The 23633-nt window shown below is 39.2% G+C and overlaps 1 protein-coding gene across 1 annotated transcript; it reads left to right on the top strand.

Moving 5' to 3' along the window:
* The first annotated feature begins 1423 nt into the window (after positions 1-1423).
* Positions 1424-23433, top strand: LOC149297822 (centrosomal protein of 152 kDa-like). The gene is made up of 27 exons (XM_089488289.1): positions 1424-1516; positions 2410-2516; positions 2821-2890; positions 2976-3290; positions 3703-3871; positions 3960-4100; positions 4332-4471; positions 4627-4827; positions 8001-8148; positions 8633-8724; positions 8891-9045; positions 9598-9808; positions 10012-10140; positions 11509-11639; positions 12437-12565; positions 15018-15153; positions 15418-15609; positions 15834-16085; positions 16215-16346; positions 17026-17637; positions 17919-18024; positions 18419-18610; positions 20593-20674; positions 20785-20888; positions 21720-21876; positions 21974-22077; positions 22550-23433. Exons 1-27 carry the CDS (start codon positions 1424-1426, stop codon positions 23431-23433), a joined length of 5184 nt encoding a protein of 1727 aa, XP_089344415.1.
* Positions 23434-23633: the final 200 nt, after the last annotated feature.

Below are 23633 nucleotides of genomic sequence, written 5' to 3'. Positions count from 1 at the left end.
TACCGTGTGTCTTGTTGCTGTGCTCAGTCTTGCCATGATGAATTACTATGGACAATACACTGTCTTCAGCAACCTCCCCTCACTAGTTTTACTGTTCCTCATCCTGTTTGATTCCTGGTATACAGCTGTTTCTATTTCAGGTAATGATTATGTTTTAACCTACATATTAAATTGCTGATCATTAGCATGTGTTAGGTGTACGATTAAAAAAATTATACCAAACTATATGCCTTCCCTGACATTGTGTAAGCGTTCCTGGAAGTATTGACACTGTTTTGATGGCAAAGGGCGGTCACACCAAATACTGATTTTAGAATTTTCTTCAGTCCATTCACTTTGTATTTTGTTAAATTATAAAAATAAACTATTAACCTGTCTTTTTTTTAATTATTTTTTAAGCATTCTTACTTTAGTGCATACATAACTGATTTTCAGCTCTCCAAATATAATGACGGTATTGTTACCTCACATTAATTACTTAAATATTGTACAACGTATCCAGCTGAATGTTTTATTCAAATATGACCAGACCGGTGACTTTAGACACTATATAAAACCAAGTTACAGCATTTCAGAGAAGCCACGCCTCTTTAACGGACTCCCTCAGTTTTGCCTTCCCGCCGCCTCTCCCGCCACTGCTCCGCCCATCCTGATATTTACTGAGGACTGTTGGTCGCTCTGTGTAATTTCACTTCCTCAGCGCCGACTAACTGAAGCAAAGGCAGTGTGTTAGCCCCGCCCTACTGCCAGTCAGATCACGCAAAGAGCGCGACGCACGAGAAATGTGAGTTTTCATTGGGTAAGACCTCTATCGATCTAACGATTGAGAGGGCGGGTTCCAATTTTGACTGTTGAGAGGGAAGTAGTTGTATTGATGTTTGAGGCACCGTGAGCTGGCGGCGCACGCAGTTTTATATGAAGCTATTGAAAGAGTCGTAGCTGTCGGTTGTTCTGGTGAGTGTGTGCTAGTTTGGAGTAACCGGCCGCGTGGGCTTATTTAATGGCAGTTTTCTTGTTATGGAGGTTTATTTAGGAGCCGTATCTTTCTTATTGTCCGGGGTCTTCGTGTATGTTGTTTGTAACCCAACCTTATCGTTAAAACAAAGTGGGCAACTGTACTTAACCCCCCCCCTCGAGGTTTTTAAAGCATAAACGTCACCCCAGCCCATACTCCATGCTATTGTCTAAATGATCTAATAGTTTTCAGTGCTTTTAATTACTAGCTGTTTATGAGTTATAGAAAGGCTTAAGTGCTGAGAAAAGCGTGTGAATATTGCATGATCTTTACATATTAATGTACTATAATGTTCTGTACGCATTCACAGGGTGTTGGAATTTTACATAACAAAGTTTAAAGTAAGTGTTTTTGTTTTTTCTTGTCTTGCAGATAAGACCCTACAAATATTTTGCCGTATGACATAAAATGTCTATTGATTTTGATAGCGGAGCCTTACAGACTCAAAATGATGATGACGATGAGGAATATGATAAAGAGGATTATGCCAGAGAGCAGGAGGTGAGCAAATGCTAAAGAATTGAGTTTGTAATGTGTTCTTAACTCGCTAGAGGCTATGCAATCTGCTCAGATTGTAAATTGTAGGTTATGAGCAAAAGGAAAGGGTATCGTGTGTCTATTCTCGCCTTTCTGTAAAACCACCATCTGCCACATTTTTTTTTATATATGTATAGTATATGGATTCTTTATCTCTACAAAGGCTATCACACATAACAAAATCTTCCTGTGATGTTAATTTTTTAAAATCATTTTTTATTCTACAGCATATGTTTCAGAATTAAATCTCGACAAGCCATGCATTACGTTTGCAATATAATAACGAAATGGCGTACATGTATTGGATTTTATTATAGGATTTGCCATATTCTTGGGCTGTGTTATCAGTTTAAACTTTGCTGGGTTGCCCAGTAAATCATCCGATAAGTATTAGGGTAGCCACGTTTATGTTTATTTTAAGTTGTAATTTGCCATCCTGACATAATCACTAATATTACTGTCTGCCTTAACTCACTCCATAGTTTCACATAAACTTTGAATTATCTTTTGCCTCTTTTACACATGATGTATCTCTAACTCATAATGTAAACGTATTAATGGGGCCCTCATCTGCCAACGTTCTTGGTAGGAACTTTGTATGAAAGTGCTACACGACTAGGTTATAATCTCACAGGGATGGTCCTCAACTCTTGTTTATTATTTGTGTGTTTTGTTAAGTACGAATTAACTATCCAATTCTTTAACTGTAGAGTGCTCCTTAAAGAATATGGGTTATTAGTGATACATTGTATACACATGGCAGAGAACAAATGCCTGTGGGGGCTGTCAGTCATAGTGCTTTAAATAACCAGCCATATGTTTGGATGTTAACGGGTTATATTTTGTCTTTGTTTCAGCTACAACAGCTGTTAACTGATCTGCCCCATGACCTGCTTGATGACAGCTTATCATCTTCTCCTGAGCCCAACTACAGCGACTGCAGTGGCCATGAAATATCCGAACAGTAAGGATTCTTTATGGAGTTTAAAATGAATGTACACATCTTAAAGACCCAATTTTTACCAGTTAAAGCTAAATGTTAAAATAATCATTTGCTGTTGTCACCTCGCCAAAACTCACAGAAACGTTTACAATATTGTGTAAACGTATTGAAATTTCTCTACAGTTCCATCTCTTCAATAGATCTGTTTTGCCTCAAAGAGTGCATCACAGATCAAAATGTGTGAATGTGGATTAGAAACACATTTTTTTAGTGTTTCTTTTTTAAATGAGCTTACTTATGTTAACTGTTTTTGTTTTTCCTCAAGAAATCCCCATTGGCGTACTGATACTAGCTGGGGTCCTGCTGAAGAAGTTCCCAATCCACAAAAGTTGCCTGTAAGTGTCAAGTGCTAAAAAAAATCAGAACTAAATTAAATTTTATATAGGACCCAAAGAACTAAAATCTATCTTCTGTCAACAGTATAGCAATGATTATCCCGCTAACCAGTATTGCTCAGATTATGTGGGCAAACAAGGTGGAGACCAGATTTCTAATGGATGGCATACTCACGATGATGATGATGATGAAGAGACCATGTTTGGAGAAAAATACAGTTATTCAAAGGGCTGTGCAAATGATCAGTCTGCTGGAGAGGATTGTCATACGGAAAATCATTTTAATGCGCCAGACCCTTGTTCAAATAGTGACTTGTACCATCTTCCAGAGGACTTCAAACCATACACTAATGGTCAGCAGGGTGAAAGTTTTCCTGACCACAATAAAGAAGCTTTCCAGGTTTGTTGCTACAATTGATAATTGATATTTATTAGAATACTATTTGAGAACAGTGTTATGGCTTATTCAAATGAATGGGCTTATGATTTTGGGCACAAATATATATAATTCAATTATTTCCTAAATAGATGCTTGGCAGCAGAGTTGCGGTTTCATCTCTCTGAGTTCACTTTATATTATTAAAGGGTTAAATCCTTAGAGCTTCTGCTCAAAGAATAGCTCACATGAACCTGAACAATGCATATTGAAATCACTGGTTTCTTGAAATCCGGCATACTAATAGGCCTATGCATTATGCACGGTCAGCTCAATTGCAGATAAAATCAGCTGACGTTGGTTGTTATAATTTAATAATTTTGAGTGTCCGTGATGTGCTTTTTGCAAAATGTGGCTAATATTAGTTGTTTTGCAGAGATTTGGGACCCCTGAAGGAATAAACAACCAACCTACTGAGTCTATTCAAGTTTCGTACAATCCATACCAGTTGAATGTGACACGGAAAGATTTGTTAAAACTAGATCCAGGAAGGCGAGATGACCGCTTTGATGACCTGCAAAGAGAGTTTCTTGATACTGGTGAAAGTAAATATTGCTTTGTCGCATTTTATTTTGTTTTTAACGCTATGATTCAAATCTAATTTTTTTTTTTTTTTTTTTTTTTCTTTTTGAGGTTCTGCAGCCAATATGCAGTATGTACAACTTCAAGTGCTGTACAAAGCAAGAGGTAGACAGCTTCAAGAACTAAGCGAGAAGCTGGAAGAAAGTCAGCAGCAAATAAGATATCTGAATCATCAGCTTGCAATAATTAAAGGTAGTACCGTTTTTGTGTTTTATTTTGAGAGCACATGCAGTATTTGAAGAAAAACATGCATAAAATGTACTTGGTCAGGATATTATGTTGGGTCTGACAAATATTAATATATCTATACTGAATCTAGCACATTTAATTATAGTAAGATCTAAGTTTTTTGTATCATAAATGTTTTGTGTGTTTTATATATTTGTGCATGTAACGGCATAACTATTTGTTTATCTTATTCAGATGAGAAGGACGGTTTGGCAATTAGCCTGCAGGAGTCTCAGACACTAATTCAGAATGGCAAGGAAATGGAAGTCCAGTTAAAAGGGCAGATGACTGCTCTGGAGAAAACCGTCGAGAGTTTAACAATGAATGATGATCAGGTCAGTGGTTTCATTAGGTTTTAAATGCTGGTGATATATATGCACATGTTTAAAAACTGAAATGATTTTGTCACTCCTTTTCACCCATAGTTATATTTTTCCATCGTAGCCAGCCTTTGCTTATTGTTCAGTATATGTCATTGTTTGTCCCATAGCTGAGAAAGGAATTAAAAGTAGCCAAGGTAGCAATGGAGAGCATGCAGCAGCAGGTCCTGGACATGTGTCGTTCTGATTCAATACAACGAGCAAGAGACCAACATGAAGCGGTTGTGTCAGTGCTTACAAAAAAGCATGAAGAGCAAGTGTTCGGTCTCCAACAGAAGCTGGATAATGTTAACGCTGCCCTTCTAGAACAGGTTTGGAAGCCATGGCTGTCTGTGCTAAACACTTTTGTATTACTAGATATTTAAAATAGTTATCTAACAGCATGTGTTAAGGTTTCTGCTAGCTAGCCTAGAACCTTATTGTATTTTAAATTCTAGACTAGGGCAGCATTATGATTAAATGAGCTAAATTCCAGTGCAAATTAGATTAATTAGTATTAAACGTTTGAGGTGCAATTGTTCGAGGTGCATTATTTGCATACACTTGTATGGATGTTAACAAGGATGCACACATCTTTTGTGTATGTTCAGGTAATTTGTGGATATATTGACTGTATATTTGTGTAGTGTTCAATTTTGTGTCTTATTTGATACAAACCCTAAATTTTAGTTGGCTTGTAAAGCCAAAAATATTGGATTATATATGGCTTACATTGCTGCTGATCCTTATGGTTGCACATAGTTATTGCACATTACAGACATCGTAGTATTACGTTTTATCTTCCTAGTGGCACACTGAGAGAGTGTTCCATATACTTTTTTTTTCACTGGGCATGAGCAATGGAATTGTTTATAAAAATATTCATACATACAAAATATTATCCTGGGTCACAAAGAAAAAACATAATTTAATTAGGTTGCTATGGCATTTTCTATAAACAATTCTGCAAGCTATAGGGATTTAAAACAGTGTTTAATATGTTTGCTTATATGGCCTCCAGTTAGCCAGCAAGTCAGAAAACTGGCTGCAATACATTAAATGTTTGCTTCGTTTGTCAGCAGGGCCTTAGTTTTAGACCACCGTTCATTATCCAAGCGACCAAATGGTCCACTACAACTACAGCCTCCAGTTTTTAAAGAAATGTGCCTTTTTGTTATGATATATTTACCTCTTTTTAGCCCTAAACTCTATAGAGGTCTCTTCCCTTCATGTATTTCTAGCGAATGTGCGTTTATGGGAGACACAGGAAGGCAGTGAGGAAGCACTAAAAAGCTATCGGGAAAAAAATAAAATATGTAAAAATCAGATAAAAGCAGCAAAATTGGAGACAGAAAGACTCATTGCCAAAGAGAGTAAAACAAACCCCAAAATGTTCTTTAACTATATAAATAGTAAAAAGGTTAACAATGAAAGCGTTGGCCCCTTAAAAAGTAATGAGGGAGAAGTTATAGACGGGGATCAGGAAAAAGCTAATCTATTAAATATATTCTTCTCTGCTGTATTCACAGAGGAAAATGAAATGCCAGGTAATATACAGCAGGATGAGATAAATGCCCCAGTACATGTCGCCTGTCTAACCCAGGAAGAAGTGCAGTGCCGCCTAAAAAAAATCAAAATAGACAAATCACCAGGTCCAGATGGCATTCACCCCCGCGTTCTAAGGGAGTTAAGTAATGTAATAGACAGACCCCTATTTCTAATATTCAAGGACTCTATAGTGACAGGGTCTGTTCCCCAGGACTGGCGCATAGCAAATGTTGTGCCAATATTCAAAAAGGGGACAAAAAGTGACCCGGGGAATTATAGGCCTGTTAGTTTAACTTCTGTTGTGTGTAAACTGTTTGAGGGTTTCCTAAGAGATGCTATTTTGGAGTATCTCAATGAAAATAAGTGTATGACTCCATATCAGCATGGGTTTACAAGGGATCGGTCCTGTCAAACTAACCTGATCAGCTTTTATGAGGAGGTGAGCTCAAGACTGGATCGGGGTGAATCGCTGGATGTCGTATATCTTGATTTTTCCAAAGCATTTGATACGGTGCCACATAAAAGGCTGGTACATAAAATGAGAATGCTTGGGCTGGGGGAGAATGTGTGTATGTGGGTAAGTAACTGGCTCAGTGATAGGAAACAGAGGGTGGTTATTAATGGTACATACTCTGAGTGGGTGACTGTTGCTAGTGGGGTACCACAGGGGTCAGTTTTGGGTCCTATTCTTTTTAATATATTTATTAATGACCTTGTAGAGGGATTGCATAGTAAAGTATCAATCTTTGCAGACGATACTAAGCTCTGTAACGTGGTTAACACAATAGAGGACAGCGCACGATTACAAATGGATCTGCATAGGTTGGAGGCTTGGGCTGGGATGTGGCAGATGAGGTTCAACACAGATAAATGTAAGGTTATGCACATGGGGAAGAAAAATCCAGGCTGGGAATATGTATTAAATGGGAAAACACTGGGGACGACTGACATGGAAAAGGACTTAGGAGTTTTAGTTAACAGTAAATTTACCTGTAGCGACCAGTGTCAGGCAGCTGCTGCTAAGGCAAATAAAATCATGGGGTGCATCAAAAGGGGCATAGATGCCCACGACAAGGAAATAATTCTACCCCTGTACACGTCACTAGTCAGACCACACATGGAATACTGTGTACAGTACTGGGCACCAGTGTACAAGAAAGATATAGTGGAGCTGGAGAGGGTTCAAAGACGGGCAACCAGAGTAATAAGGGGAATGGGAGGACTACAGTACCCAGAAAGATTATCAGAATTGGGGTTATTTAGTTTGGAAAAAAGACGGCTTAGGGGGGACTTAATAACTATGTATAAATATATAAGGGGACAGTACAGAGATCACTCCCAGGACCTATTTATACCCAGGACTGTATCTATAACAAGGGGACATCCTCTACGGCTGGAGGAAAGAAGGTTTCTACACCAGCACAGACGGGGGTTCTTTACAGTAAGAGCGGTGAGATTATGGAACTCTCTGCCAGAGGAAGTGGTGATGGTAAACTCAATAAAAGAGTTCAAAAGGAGCCTGGACGTGTTTCTTGAAAGCAATAATATTACAAGTTATGGATATTAGATTAATAGGGACAGAACGTTGATCCAGGGATTTATTCTGATTGCCATATTTGGAGTCGGGAAGGAATTTTCCCCCTGGTATGGGGCAATTGGCATCTGCTTCATAAGGGTTTTTTGCCTTCCTCTGGATCAACACAGTAGGGACACAATATGTATATAGGTTGAACTTGATGGACTTTGGTCTTTTTTCAACCTTATGAACTATGTTACTATGTTACTATGTTACATTGTGGAGGTAACCTTCCACGATACTGCATGCAAATCAGAGTGGTAGTTTGCTAGGAATAAATGTGTCTGAAAAGAGAATAAATGTCTTATCGTGTTCTTTGTGAGTGCAAAAGTTTCTTATTCTATCTTATAAATTAAGTATTAATGTTCTTGTTATCCACAGAAAGAATTATGCTCCAGATTAGAGACTCAAGTGAAGCAGGCTGAGCGAAGACAGGAAGAAAGCAAACTGGAAAAGACTGAAATAATAAACCGGCTGTCTAGGAGTTTAGAGGAAAGTCAGAAGCAGTGCGCTAATCTTTTACAGACAGGTAACACACTATTTACTATTGTACAACTAAGACTTTTCGAGCTATCTGATAACTTTACATACAGGTTTCCTTCCTTTGATTACAATGTACTAATTATGAATCTGAGTCTCCCATATTCGTGCCAGCTGGAGGATACTGGGAATTGTTGTTCAAGAGCATATAAGAGCTACAGGCTGTGTTCTTTTCCTGTCCCAAACTAAAATATAGTTATGTAAAGACACCCTTCAGGTTAAGTGAATTTAAAAAAAAACAAAAAAAAACACAAAAAAAACATTACTGACATGACCCTGGTAGTGCCTTAAGTAGCTCGATCATGGTTGAGTTAATTCACTGGTATTTTGTTTCTTGTGGTTTTTTTTTTTTGGAAGAGAAAGTGTGGGGGGGTGGGGGTGGGGGGGGAGGGCTTGTGGTTGGTTTGGAAATGCTGTTTATTATTGAAGCAGTAAATAAAAAATTAAAAAAATTGTAATTAAATTTGCTTTAGGCTCTCTACAGGAAGCAACACAGTTACGGTTGCAGCTTCAACAAATACAATCTTCAAAAGCCATAAGCGATGGCATGAATAAAGCATTGCAGGTCAGTGAGAATTTTTTTTTTTCTTCATCCCAGTAATTGTTTTTGCCTTATGGCTTGTGCTATTGAAATAAACTGGATGGTTTGGGATAAACCTGACTGGATGTTTTTAGCTTTTTTTTTTTTTTTTTTTTTTTTTTTTTTTCTTAACTCCAATCATCTCCTTTAGGATGAAATAATTGAACTGAAGGAACAAATTACAATGTATGAATCTGCTGCGAATATGGGCGTTTTCATCAACAGTGTAGAACAAGAAGAACTGTCTGACTCGTATGTTGATCTGGGAATTAAAAAAGTGAACTGGCAAAAATCTCGTTTCCACAGGTATTTGTTCTTCATGCGTAAGCATTTTTCTTCATCTTCTTGACAATGATTTTTTTTTTTTGTGTGTTCACTGTGTGTTGATCAAACTCGCTTAGCCAAAAGTGAGGCCAAATGTGTCAATACCTATCTGATCAGAGTTTATTTAAGCCAGACTTGTATTGCTCACATGTTGCCATTTTAAAGTAAAATTACTGGTTATGGCCAAAACATTTTATCACAAAAAACATTTAATTGTACAACCTTTTTTATTCTGATGGACACCTTTTTAACATCTTGCCAAATGTTCTAAAAAAACAAAATAAAAAACTAGACATATTAGAGCTGTAGAATAGTTGTTACTCCCAAAAACTACTTGAGTATAAATGTCTTGATGTTCCTAATGTAAACTCATTACGTTCTTTTTTTTTTTTTTTTTTTTTTTTATATCTTGTTTCATTCCAGAAAACATTACACAGTTAAATGTTATTTATGTTTAAGTTCTGAACGGTTATCAAAATCAATGCGATGTTATATGGATCATGTGTAGTGAGATCTGATATTTTGACTCGGCAGATTAATGCACAATAATGGAACTAAGAAGGATCTCACTGGGGATGGGACAATTAATGAACTTAAAAGTGAGCTTGAACGTTGCTTAAATAGCAATAAATCCAAACGCCAGCAAATTATTCAGCTACAGTCTGATTTGAAGACATGCCATTTAAAGACCGAGGAACTGGAGAAGTCATTGGCAAGAGCAGAGAAAAAAGCTAGAGATTGTGAGGTAAGATTGTTGTTGGCCACCACTGTCTAACCTCTAACACTGCTGGTTTGTTTGTCCTGAGATTAATGTCCTAAATGTCTTTATACAAAAATTTATTTACCTTTCTCTTAACTGATATTGGTTAAGGCACCATGGAGTACTTGAATTATAATGGTTGGCTTCAGATGCCTTGTGTAGTCACCTGCTTTCCTATTGGCTTTCAGATCAGAACAGGTAGCTTGGAAAAGCAACTTGATCCAGAATTCCCATATGGTCGGGCGTCAAGTGAAGCACTTAAAGAGGAAATTCAGAAACTTCAAACTGAGAAGCAGCTATTGCAACAAGAAGTTGAGGTATGGTGCTTGCACTTTGTATTTTGTACAGCTACCCTAACAAGTAGTTTCTCCACAATGGGGTGTTTACTGGTTTAATTCTTAAAAAAATACACGTACTATCATTATAAACGTCACTGATGTAGCAGGACTGGGCCTATTAACTAACCGGAAGTGGTCGCTTGAGTAATGGTTGAGACGACTGAAAACCTGAAAGGGCACAAGTAAACACTTGCAAAGCCAATTTATATTTTCATTATCCTGCTACTCATATTTTTTTTTAAAAAAGGGCCATTTGTTACCCTTTTCTTAACCTCTGCGGAACCTGGGTTTGGAGTGAGGAAGGAATCCTGTCACTGGTATATTTGTAATTAGTTAAAGCTCTTTATGCAGGTCTTCTTGTGCTCTGCATGCGGGTTAATACCTTTTTAACATTTATCGGTAATATAAGTGTGAAACTTTTTTCCCACATGGCTACAATTAATCTGCAACTCGCTCCCCTACTCTACAATTACATTCTTTTCCTCATTTATCACCCCCTTCCTTTTCTGCCTTTACAAGACTCATGCTCTCCCTCGCTCTCCCTCGCTCTCCCTCGCTCTCCCTCGCTCTCCCTCGCTCTCCCTCGCTCTCCCTCGCTCTCCCTCGCTCTCCCTCGCTCTCCCTCGCTCTCCCTCGCTCTCCCTCGCTCTCCCTCGCTCTCCCTCGCTCTCCCTCGCTCTCCCTCGCTCTCCCTCGCTCTCCCTCGCTCTCCCTCGCTCTCCCTCGCTCTCCCTCGCTCTCCCTCGCTCTCCCTCGCTCTCCCTCGCTCTCCCTCGCTCTCCCTCGCTCTCCCTCGCTCTCCCTCGCTCTCCCTCGCTCTCCCTCGCTCTCCCTCGCTCTCCCTCGCTCTCCCTCGCTCTCCCTCGCTCTCCCTCCCAATACTTCAGAAAAGCATACCATCTTTGTGGCCACAAATACAACCCCCACATTATCTCTCTCCTTCTCCATACCATGTATCTCCTCACATCATTCCCTCTAGTTTGTAAGCTTGCGAGCAGGGCCCTCTTTATGTATCAGTTTGTCTTGGTTTACCCTAGTTGTCTTACCCATTGAATACACATTGTATGAACTGCGGAGTGTTGGCGCTAAATAGATAAAATAATCTTTCTGTGAAAGTGGTAATCCATGTAGCTGGAGAGCTGGTTGAATGTGAAAACTGTTAGATGACATGTTCTCTAACCTGCTAATGTCTGCTACATTTGCCTGTAAATGTTGGGGTTTGGAAAACGTGTCTCTTTCCCCTATGTGTAGCCTACATTCCCACACTGTAAGTCTGCCTGATGTTACAGGATATAACTTCAGGAAATGTTTTACTTACATTTTTTGACTCTACTTTTGTTATTCCAGAAGCATTTACTGTGTATTAAAGAACTTAGAGAAAATGAAGAGAAAATGAAAATGGCAAAACAAGAACTTTGCAATGAAATGAGAGGAATGATACAGGACTTTGACAGAGATAAACAGGAAGCCATACAGAGGTCAGCTTACATTGTTTATAATAGAAGAAAATTGTATTTTGTCTAAATTACTGTTTCCAAACCTATTTGCTTTTAAAAAACTGTTTACATTCTAAGCTTGTGAAACAGAAATACTCAAATGGGTACAATCGGTAATACTGTCTCATGTGTACCGTCAATATACTGTGTGCTTTCTGGCCAGGAGGCACAGACGGCCCTACCTTTCTTGACAACCAATATAATAATTCCCTTGCTGCTCTGGTTCAGAAAGCCGCACTGTACCGTCTACATCAATTTTTCAAACGCTCACCCCTGCATTACCTCTCCTTTATCGTCTGCTCTAACATGATCGCTGTGTCAATCAAGAAAGCACAACAAACACAAATATGATATAGCAGGTTAACAAAAAAGGCATAGTTTTAATATTTGGTGTAAAATATTCCAACTTGCTGTTTCTTTTGCCAGTATGTATCGGTGTGCAGCGAACCCTCCTTCTTTGAAAGCTCTTGAGTAAGCTTCTAATCAGGAGTAAATAGTATATCAATTCTCAAAAAAAGTACAGCTGACCTTGCATATCGCAAACAACTGCAACTTGGTCAAAGAAAAAACATGCTGCATTTTGGTGTCAAGTCTGATTAGGAAAGTTTATTTATTTTGGTGTTGTGTTTTTTTTTGTTTTTTTCTTCCACACATCAGCATGTTGAGTTAAACAAGTTTATAAAAAGTTCAATTCACTAACCTATACAGTTTGTCTTTGTTGGCAATATTAAAACACTCCAAACAAGCGTGACATCAGAAGTGTTTACACATTATTACAGGTGTGAGAGGACATATGAACAGCACCATGAAGATATTAAGAAACATTTAGAAGTGGCGCTTTTAGAGGGATTTTCTTTGGAGAAGCAACAGTTGTGCCAGCACTATGAAGAGAGAATATCCCAGTTACAGTAAGGGCCTATTTGTTGATATATGTTGAAAAAAATCCAGCACAATGTTCCTAAGTGACACGCATGCCTGCTTAAGCATTATACAATGTGATGAGCGAACTGAAATAGGACCATATGTCACGACCATAAGTAAGTGTCTCGGACATTGTTTGCAAGCAATACCAAAGGAGCCTCTCTAAACCTTATGTGGTGTTAGTTTAGAATGTGCCACTGAGCTCATTGCTCTTTGTCACTTACAGGCACATTTTACCATAAGTGCTGTAGCAGGGTTCTTAAAAGACCTGTTAAAAGATTGCTTGGAATGTGTGAAAACCAGTCATAAAGGGTATATGTGTGTGTGTGTGTGTGTGTATATATATTTATTTATTTGCTCGATTATAAGACAAGGTTTTTTTCAGAGCAAATGCTCTGAAAAATACCCCTCGTCTTATAATCGGGGTCATCTTATAATCAGACCTCAAATAGGTCTGACTATGAGATGACTAAGATCCAGATCCCCCGCAGCTGCAGGGGACCTGGATCCCCCGCCCCACTTACCGGTACTTCTGAGTCCCTGGTGTGTAGCTGGGTCAGCGTGTAGATGTCTACGCGATTCGCGTAGACAACTTCCGCTGCAGCAGGAAGCAGGTGTGGCTAGCAGCGGGGGTTGTCTGCGTCCATCGCGCAGACCTTCCCCGAATGTCGGAGATCAGAGGTGCCGGTGCCGCACCTCCTCCCGGCTGCAGCGTAAGTGCGTGGGATCTACACGCTGCCCCGGCTACATGACAGGGAAGTCAGAAGCACCGGTAAGTTTGGGGGGGGGCAGGGGAGTGTTAAATGGGGGCCATAAGGCATTTCTGGAGGCAGAGTGCTCAGTGAAATGCCTTTTAACCCCCTTAATGCCACTCTTCCCCATAATATGCCTTTTAACTCTCTAAATGCCAGAGTGGCATATAGGGGTATAAGGCATTTCTGGAGGCAGAGTGGCATATAGGGGGTGAAAAGGCATATCATGGGGCACAGTGGCATTTAGAGGGTTAAAAGGCATATCATGGGGCACAGTGGCATATAGGGGGTATAAGGCATTTCTGGGGAAGATGTGCATAACCAGGGGGCAGGTTGGAAAAAAGAAGGAAATAAAACCAAAATATTTTTCTCAATCGTAGCTTTTATTAAAAAAAACAAACATAGTCTACATGAATTAACATTTACTGGTAAAACTTTTTTCCTATAGGGTCGTCTTATATTCAGGCTTTTTCTTTTTCCTAAATTACCGTATTTGCTCGATTATAAGACGAGCTTTTTTTCAGAGCAAATGCTCTGAAAAATACCCCTCGTCTTCTAATCGGGGTAGTCTTCTAATCAGACCTCAAGTAGAGGTCTGATTATGAGAGTAAGATCCAGATCCCCCGCACCGCTGCAGGAGACCTAGATCCTCCTGTCTCACCCCCCCCCCCCCCATCATACACACACTTACCGGTGCTTCCTGCTGTATTGCCGGGGCAGCGGGTTGACGTCTACGCGATCCGCGTAGACAACGTCCGCTGCAGCCGGAAGGAGGTGTGGCTAGCAGCGGGGGTTTGTCTGCGTCCGTCACGCATACCTTCCCCGACTGTTAGAGATCAGAGTTGCCCGCACCGGTGCGGGGAACTCTGATCTCTGACAGCCGGGGAAGGTATGCGCGATGGACGCAGACAAACCCCCGCTGCCAACTCCACCTCCTTCCGGCTGCAGCGGAAGGAGACGTCAATCCGCTGCCCCGGCAATACAGCTGGAAATTGGAAGCACCGGTAAGTGCGTGTGTGTGTGTTAAATGGGGGCATAGGGCATTTCTGGCACTTAGGGGGTTAAAAGGCATATTATGGGGCAGAGTGGCATATAGGGAGGTATAAGGCATTTCAGGAGGCAGAGTGGCATTAAGGGGGCATTTAATAGAGCACTCTGCCTCCTGAAATGCCTTATACCTCCCTATATGCCACTCTGCCCCATAATATGCATTTTAACCCCTTAAATGCCAGAATGGGATATAGGGGTATAAGGCATTTCTGGAGGCAGAGTGGCACATAGGGGGTCAAAAGGCATACCATGGGGCACAGTGGCATATAGAGGGTTAAAAGGCATATCATGGGCCAATCATAGCTTTTATTTACAAAAAATAGTTTACATGAATTAACATTTACTGGTAACTTTTTTCCTGTACGGTCATCTTATATTCAGGCTTTTTCTTTTTTTCCTAAATTAATATTCAGATTTTGGGGGTCCTCTTATAATCAGGGTCGTGTTATAATTGAGCAAATACGGTGTGTGTGTGTGTGTGTGTGTGTGTGTGTTTTTTTTTTTTTATTCTGGAAAGGGATGAGTGGATGCATCAAATATAGAGTACATTACACACAATGTTTTTTTCCTTCATGACTATGTTTAAATATTCACATTCTGTATTTCGATGATGATTTGATTTTTCATACCCAACTAGAGCCCAGGTTAATGATATGACCCTTGAGATGACAGCCGTGCAGGAGTGCTACATAGCAGTTTGTAAAGAGAAGGATACTTTGGAAGATACCATACGAGAGAATCTAAAGAGAGACCTTCAAGTAGATGAAGAAAAGGTACTGTTTGTGCAGTTGACATATGAGCAGTGCCATGCGCCGATCTGTTTTCTGAAAGATATGTAGTTTGGGACCTGGGGTGCCATGCTTGGCTTATACCAAACTAAGCACTGCCATTATAAGAACTCTCTACAGTAAGAATGTATCTGCAAAATTATTAGAGAGAGCCTGTTCCAGCTCAACAGCACAGGGTATAGTTTCACATATTTTGTCTTAACTATTTCAGTGCTATGCAGTTATGTGATTAGCTTTGTTTGCTTTTAGCTCAGAGAGAGGATACTAAAGGAGTCTGAAAAGTCTTTGGAAACCCTAAAAACAGAGCTTGAGGACAAATACCAATCAACTCTGTCGGAAGCAAAGGCTCAATGGCAGAGCGAAAAAGAAATAGAGCTGAAGCAACGTCTTGAGGCTCAACTGGTGTTGTCAAAAGAAAACTGGAGTAAGGAGCAACAGCAGGTACAGAACGGTTTGCCTTTTCATTGACTTTAATATTGACTTATACAAAGATTCTACTTGGTGCTGTTTGTGGCTTTATCTTAAGGCATTGGGAACAGTAGAACCTCCAATTGTATTGTTAGATCGGGTAGTAATTGTATGTGTGTTTTCCTCTGTAGCCTGTTTATTAAGAATTATTAATAATTTCCTATTTATACCAGCATCTCTACTATTTTGTTTTATAGATCACTGAAAAAACTGTACAAGATGTTGAAAATCAGTGGAGGCAGAAGCTTGATAAAGCTTTAGAAGATATCAAAGCTAAAGTGGTGCAAGATCTAGACAACCAGGCTGTTCAGACAGATGAGATCCTGAATGGAGATCTGACTGCGGAACTGAAGTCTAAACTCCAAGATGCTTTACAAGACAAAGAAAGAGCTGTTCAGGAGGTCCGAAGGGAACTTGAAATGCAACATCGTGAGGATATTGCTAAGCAGGTATTTGATGAAGACTACACTTGCTTCCACAAGTTGATCAGTTTGAAGTATCTGAGCTCTCATGGACACATCCATTGAAACAGATTAGCTTCAAACTTAAGCTAAACATTTTTTCTTGCCATTTCATAGGTCGAGTTGGCTCTAACAAAAGCTCGTACTCGATGGGTGCACGAAATGACAAGCTTGTCTGAATACAAGGCAAATGTGAAACTTGAATATGAAAAATGGGAAAAACAGAAGGAACTTGATGTAAAAAAGCAGGTACTCTAGTCTTCAAGTCAGTAATGCTGTCTGTTTTGGTCATGCAAGAGCCAATGTGCGGTTTACGAATTGTTTTTTATGTCTCCTTTTGAGATTCCCCCCAAGCCTCTTGGATTCTTGCACATGGCACAGCATTCAGCAGTCATTCTCCCTCTTTTTCTGCTTTAAGAACCCTAACCTAGATGGCTATGCTTATGCCTCAACGTGGTGCCACTAGGTTCAGTCCTGAACCTCCACTGCAGATACCACGCACTGCATAGTGTATAAATGCATAGGGTGGGGTTTTTTAATGCATTTTTACAAAACTGGGAAAAACACCTAGCTGTGGTAGAAGGTCCAGCTCTTGAAGCATCCAATAGGTAACAGGAATATGCATCCATTGAAATAATGGGGGAGTTTCTGCGCTTGCAGTGTTTGCAAAGCCAGCACTGGATGTGCGCATGTCACATGCCGGGAGATGTGGTTGGCAATTGGGGGATTCTGCAGAATATCCCCATGCGTTTCGAAAGTGACAACACAAAGTTTTCCTTTTTAAGAAGATATAAGTCGACGCATCGACAAGATATGTTGTTTGTATATACGCAGGAATTTTAGATGTTAACTAAACATAATGTGTGTATATTGTCTCTATGTAGAAGGTTTGTTATTCTTTAATACATAATTTATGCATCTTTCTTAGATATCTGAGGCTATTACATCAGCTGAAGAAAACTGGAGAATTAGGGGTGATAATGATAACCTGAAACAGAAGGAATTTGAGGAGAAGATGACACTTATGGAAAGGGAACTTGAGCAGAAAAGCAAGGAATATCAGGTGATGTTAAACGCTGAGCTTGCAAAAGCACATGCCCAGTGGGACAAAGAAAAACATGAGGAAATTCAAAAAATCCAGGCCAAAAATGAAGAAGATTATCGTGCGTTTTTAGACGCGCATCGGACTAAAATCAATGAAGTTCTTCTGTCAGCCAAAGAAGATTATGAGAAACAGAATAACAAGCTGGTAGCACAAAAAGAGGCGGAAATTACAGATCGATTAAATCAAAGCTTTAAAAAATGGTCCTCTGAAGCAACACAGCGATTACGTGACCAAGAGGCTAATATTTTATCTGAGATGGATCTTATTTTGGGTGAAATCCACGATGAATTGGTCGAGAAACACGTGAACGAGAGATTCAGCGTGTCAAGTACTTTAGACTCAAAATTCCTTGAGAAGCTGAGAAGTTGCCTTCAGAAAGCCATAAAAGATATTGTTTACAAAGTTCTGACAAAGGCCAAGCATGAATGGATTCAGGTAATTGCCTATAACATCAAACCTTAGTAGGAAAGTCACTAAAATATTTTATGTTGAATAAATTGTTTTCTACTGGCGGTGTTATCGTCGAGTAACTCACCTTTGTAACAAACTGAATAACCTCACAGTCTTATAACTCAAAGAGGGTTTGTATCCAAAATTGTGTGTTTATAAGTCACTAATCCTAAATCATGATTAAATAATTTCGCAACCAAGTAGTGGCATAATGCAGATGGTTTTGGTTGATAGGGTTTTGCTATAACCAGTGTTCTGTTTGTCAGACAAATCGCGAGCATAATGTGGCACCAAGTGAGCAGGAAAGATCTTCTGCAGAGAACAAAAGCAATCAAAGGATGACAAAGAGCCATTTGGAGAGGCTAAGCAATGGTAATATATAATGTATATGTTGTATATACAAATGTTTTTAATATCATCCAACAAACATTACATTGATACCCCCTTCACATAAAAAATTAGATTTGCTGCAGATATTATGAGTGCAGATAACATAACAAGTCTCTTAACAGGATGGCTGATTTGTCAATGTTGGCTTTTTTTTTGTATATTGTCAATTGATTCGTGTCCGTTTCCCTTTTGTAATGACTCTATGGGATCTGCTGGCTTTGTATGAATAAAGTGCAATGAAATCCCTGCTACTATTCCAGTCTCCTGTTAATTGAGTTTATTTGTGGGGAAACGTTTGATTAGTACGTTGTTATGGTGGATTATTGACACCTTAACCATGTTAAGAGCATTAATGATGGACCCTTGAATTTTGCAGGAAGCTCTCACACTTTGGCAAATGTTGAAAGAAAAGAGGACGGCCATGAATATAAATGCTGTGAACTTTGCTCAAGACAAATTGACAAGTCCAAAAAAGAGTGTTATGAACTGCGGAGCAAACTGGACAAGGCGTGTCGACATCTTCAGCATGCTGTAAAGGAGCATAAGCTCAAGGCAGAGCAATTTAAAGGTTGGTGAATCTTCTCAAATGTCACCAGCAGGCTTTTCCACCCTGACACTGGGTAACGTTAGGACACGGCACTGTATCGTATCTAATTTTTCATGGCTGTCTTGTTTTCCATGGAGCTTAATCAGTGGGACTGTGCTGCTATCTACACATTGAGACTCCTGCAATTTAAAGCCCACTTTGGGCACCTGTAATGAGGCGCCTGTGTGGCAGATGGGGTGCTAAACTTAAAGGTCTGTTCAGAACCTGAATATACAAACACAAAATAAGCGTGCTTCCCTTCTGTATTTTTGTGTGCATTTGCAGCTTCTGACCAACGCTTAGAATGTTCAAATCCAAATCTGGATATATACATATAATTATACTTTGTATTTTTAACAAAACACATACGGTCACCTGCCACATCAAGGTTACCCCATTAGGCGAGTCCTAAAACTAAGAAAATATGGTTAGGCTTTCAAGCCAAGCATTTGCCATGAGATATCCCTCATTTAACCCCATTTAACCTTATAATAGGGAGCTCAAACCAGCTTTGTTACAAAGTGATTGAGCACGGACATAATGGGTCCCTGTTTTTAGCAGTTAACCCTTTTCATTCATGTTTATAGCACTAAGTCTGGCACACAGATAACAGGCTATAAAACACCTCTTTACATTGTGATCCTGGTAAGAAAATAGGCTCAAAAATATTTTCTCCAATAGTAAAGCGTGGAGATAAATTCAAAAGACGGAAGTTGCAATAAAATTTATTAGAACCCAGGCATTGAGTACAACACTTACAAGAAATCCTAGTTTTATCAGTTTCACACCTACCGTATTTGCTCGATTATAAGATGACCCCCCAAATCCTAATATTAATTTAGGAAAAAAAAGCCTGAATATAAGACGACCCTATAGGAAAAAAGTTTTACCAGTAAATGTTAATTCATCTAGACTATTTTTTTAATAAAAGCTATGATTGAGAAAAATATTTTGGTTTTATTGCCTTCTATTTTCCAACCTGTCCCCAGTTATGCACATCTGCCCCAGAAATGCCTTATACCCCCTATATGCCACTGTGCCCCATGATATGCCTTTTAACCCAATATGCCACTGTGCCCCATGATATGCCTTTTAACCCCATATGCCACTCTGGCACTTAGCGGGTTAAAAGGCATATTATGGGGAAGAGTGGCATATAGGGAGGTTTAAGGCATTGCAGGAGGCAGAGTGGACTCTGTATACTCACGCTGCAGCCGGAAGGAGGCGTGGCTAGCAGCGGGGGTTGTCTGCGTGCATCGCGCAGACATTCCCCGGCTGTCAGAGATCAGAGTTCCCCGCGCCGGCACCGGTGCGGGGAACTCTGATCTTTGACAGCCAGGGAAGGTCTACGCGATGCACGCAGACAACCCCCGCTGCTAGCCACACCTCCTTCCAGCTGCAGCGGAAGTTGTCTACGCGAATCGGTACCGGGGACTCTGAAGTACCGGTAAGTGGGGCGGGGGGGTTGAGACAGGAGGATCCAGATCCCCTGCAGCTGCTCTGAAAAAAACCTTGTCTTATAATCGAGCAAATACGGTAATTTTTGCCATCTTGGTATTTATTCCTTTATGCAGATTATTTCTGTGGTTATGTGTCTTTTTAGACATGGTGTATACATGGTGTAGACGGAAGGTATGCTGCTTCTATGTACTTTTATGGCATCATTTCCAACCATTTATTTTGTGTATATGTGGATAGCTGGATTTATAATCTTAAACAATTGCAGTGGTTTATTACATTATTCTGAAAAAACATATATTGAAAATTAGATCTTTGTTTTGCAGGTTATAGTTTTTGGTTGAATTCTGTAGATATTACTCTTATTGTTTCGTATTAAGTGTCTTTTCAGATCTCTAGATTTTAGCTCTAGTTCTGAAATGTCTGGTTAACCACAATCCTAAAAGGTGTGTAATATATACAGTATGTATGTTGTATATGTGTGTGTGACATTTTTTCTCCTTCAGAAAATGAAGCCAATATGAAGAAGCTAAGACAAGAAAAAGATGAGCTGCTTGAAGAAATAAAATCCATCCAAATTCAGAAAAGGTAATTCTAAGTAATGTATTATACTAATGGTAATATGTTTGTAATGCACTGATATAGCATGCGCTGGAATGTGTCTTGATAAGTGTATCTTATTTTTGGGTGTAATCTAGCTTGCAGCCAGAAGGAGGCTCTGAAAACAGCTGTGCTTTCTGCAGAGGAAACGCCTTAGAAGAAATGCGAGCTCAGTACATTAAAGCTGTAGACAAAATTAAAAGTGAGTACAAGGACCTCGGTTGGTACATTTGCAACACTCCTAGCCTTACTGCCACTGTGTTGTCTGGATTTTGTTATGTACGGCTTTATTTGCTTTTCTTGTGCATGTCAACCTCCTGTGCTGAATAAAAACACCTTTATAATGTGTCTATGATTAGAAATATTACCTACGTTTGGATGAACAAATTCTGCCCACAGATGTGTGTTTCTTATGGACTGGTTCATTCTATGTTGTAGTCATGTAACAAAACGGAAGGGTACTGATGGAATTAATGTTGTGTTTTGCCAGTTTGTGTTTAAAATGTACCTGCCTTTTCCAGGTCCTAAGTCACAGCTTGGTACAATAAATTTAATTATGAAATATTTACAAATTAGAAAAGCACAATGTGTGAGAGCTCTTTTTAAATTGAATTGTTTGTAGCATTTCGGTACAATATAATGGGTCTTCATCAAGGCAGAAAAACAACTTTTATAAAGAACAGCTGCATTAGGTTGTCTGATTCTACCAAATATCAAACTGAATTGATTTTTTTTTTGGAAATCCTTAAATTTTTCTTGTTCCTGATGGAAAAACCTTTTGATCACATGACCTCAGCATTAATCAAATAACTGCGCATAATAGATTTTGGAAACCTGAGTTTTTGCGTGAAGATCTTATACATACATACATACATACATACATACACGTTCTAGTGTTAAACTCACAGGTAGGGTCCCTGCATGGCATTTTTCACTTGCACCACACACCACATAATATAGGTAGTTGTTTGTGGGTTTTTGTGCTTGGGGAATACACCTTCTTGACTTTTTTTTTTATTCTTTTGACCAACAGATGATATGCTTCGTTACATTCACGAAAGCAAGGTGAGAGCTGCGGAGTTGTTGAAATCTGAGGTTTTAAGAGAGCGCCAAGAAACTGCTCGCAAAATGCGCAAATATTACTTGACCTGCCTACAACAACTCCTGAAGGATGATGGGAAGAATGAAGGGTAAGACCTTCATGGGAAAACAGATGTATTGCTTTAAATGGAATACTAATATAAAGTATATTTATTGTTTTTACTAGCAATGTTTGTTTATTTACAGTGCTGAAAAGAAAATAATGAATGCCGCAAGCAAACTTGCAACAATGGCCAAAGTTCTAGAAACCCCGATCTCTCAAAAATGCCAAAGTAAAAACTTGCGAACAGGTACAAGCAGCTTCACTTCCTGAATAAGTGCTTTCCAGAGTAAATGTTTTAATATAATATAATTAAATACATTACTATTATAATTTTTTCTATTACTGTTTATAATTTGTTTCAAATGAGAGCCTTATATCCATAAACCTTTTGTTTGTTACAGTTCAGCTGGGCTAATATCGGTATTCTCCTGGCATATACATAACATTTATTTTATATACATGAAGCGTTAGGGGTTTTGATGCACTCGCCTTTGCAGACATATATGGTCTAATTCAGCATCATCTTTGCACAGATTAATTATATTGTGAGTGTTTTTCTTGTGTGCCATGTTTGACAAGTTCTAATCTAACTGCATAAGAGTTGATGTGTCTTAAGAAGAAAATCTTTGGATGTAATGATGCATCTACCTAATGTTGATTAGTTTATGATGTTTATGCAACAAAATCTCTTACTGAATATATTTTATGTATTTTGTTAGCATTGGAGCAAGAAAAAGATGATTCGCTGAAAAGTGTTCAAGGCTGGACAAACCACAGACGAAAAGACCAACATATAGAGCAAAACACAATGAACGAGTTAATCAAAAAGCATGCCAGAGAGAAGACCAGTGGGGGCGATGTCAATGATGCTGAGGAACCACCTGCCACCAAAAATGACAATGCTTCAAGGAAGCTTAATATGGATCACCCAGACCCAAAAAATCTCCACATGGGTGTCTTACATTCTGTGGCTTCTCCGTTCCCCAATCAAACATCTTCAGAAAAAGCACAAGTTTTCAGCTGTTCTGATTCCAAAGCACAGTGCGTTCAGGGAACATATCATGATCACGGCGAACCATCTTTTTTACGAGACGTTAAAGATTATCGCTTTTGTGATGAACCAAAGACTAAATTGGATAAACAAAGGTTTGACCTTCAGGAAACCCCTGTGCGAGATGAAAATGCAAGTAACGAATGGAGTTGTGTCGGCAGTAAAGGGCCGATTCCGTCACAGTCTGCACAGTGTTCATTAAATAGCTTTCAAGTGCCGCCACATATCTCTAATACTCTTGAGAATTTTACTGCATCAGGTTTATGTTCTCTTGTGCAGGGAATTCATGATCCAGTTGGCAGGGAATATGAAGGTCAGCATTACTCTGCACGCACAGTAAAAAGAAAAGATCAAAATCCTGGTACACTGCATTCTATTAACGTGGGACTCCATCTTCCATCTGTTGAGAACTGTCCAGAATCTAAGCTATATTTGGATGTAGGTCGTGGCAGTAAACTACTTTCAAGGAAACTCTTGAAGAATTTCACATCTCCTCAACAGGACAGTGGATTTGATAGCCCATTTACTAACTTTGATATCTTCAATGAATAAATGGAATTTCACTGTGGCAAGTTCATTTCTGCAGAGTTGGGCTTTAAAAACTGTGTAGCTATCAAAATGAACAGAATATTTATAACCTTAATACTGTGTGACATATTTGTTATGAAGAAACTTTTCATCTACCTGTATGTGTATGATCTGTGTGTTAAGACTTATTTTTATATGTATATTTATGATTGTTTTTATTTATA

This window comes from Sceloporus occidentalis, unplaced genomic scaffold (genome assembly GCF_023333645.1).
Source record: "Sceloporus occidentalis isolate IW3139 unplaced genomic scaffold, rSceOcc1.0.p SCAF_37, whole genome shotgun sequence".
NCBI lineage: Eukaryota > Metazoa > Chordata > Lepidosauria > Squamata > Phrynosomatidae > Sceloporus > Sceloporus occidentalis.
This window is presented reverse-complemented; position numbering and strand designations above follow the sequence as displayed.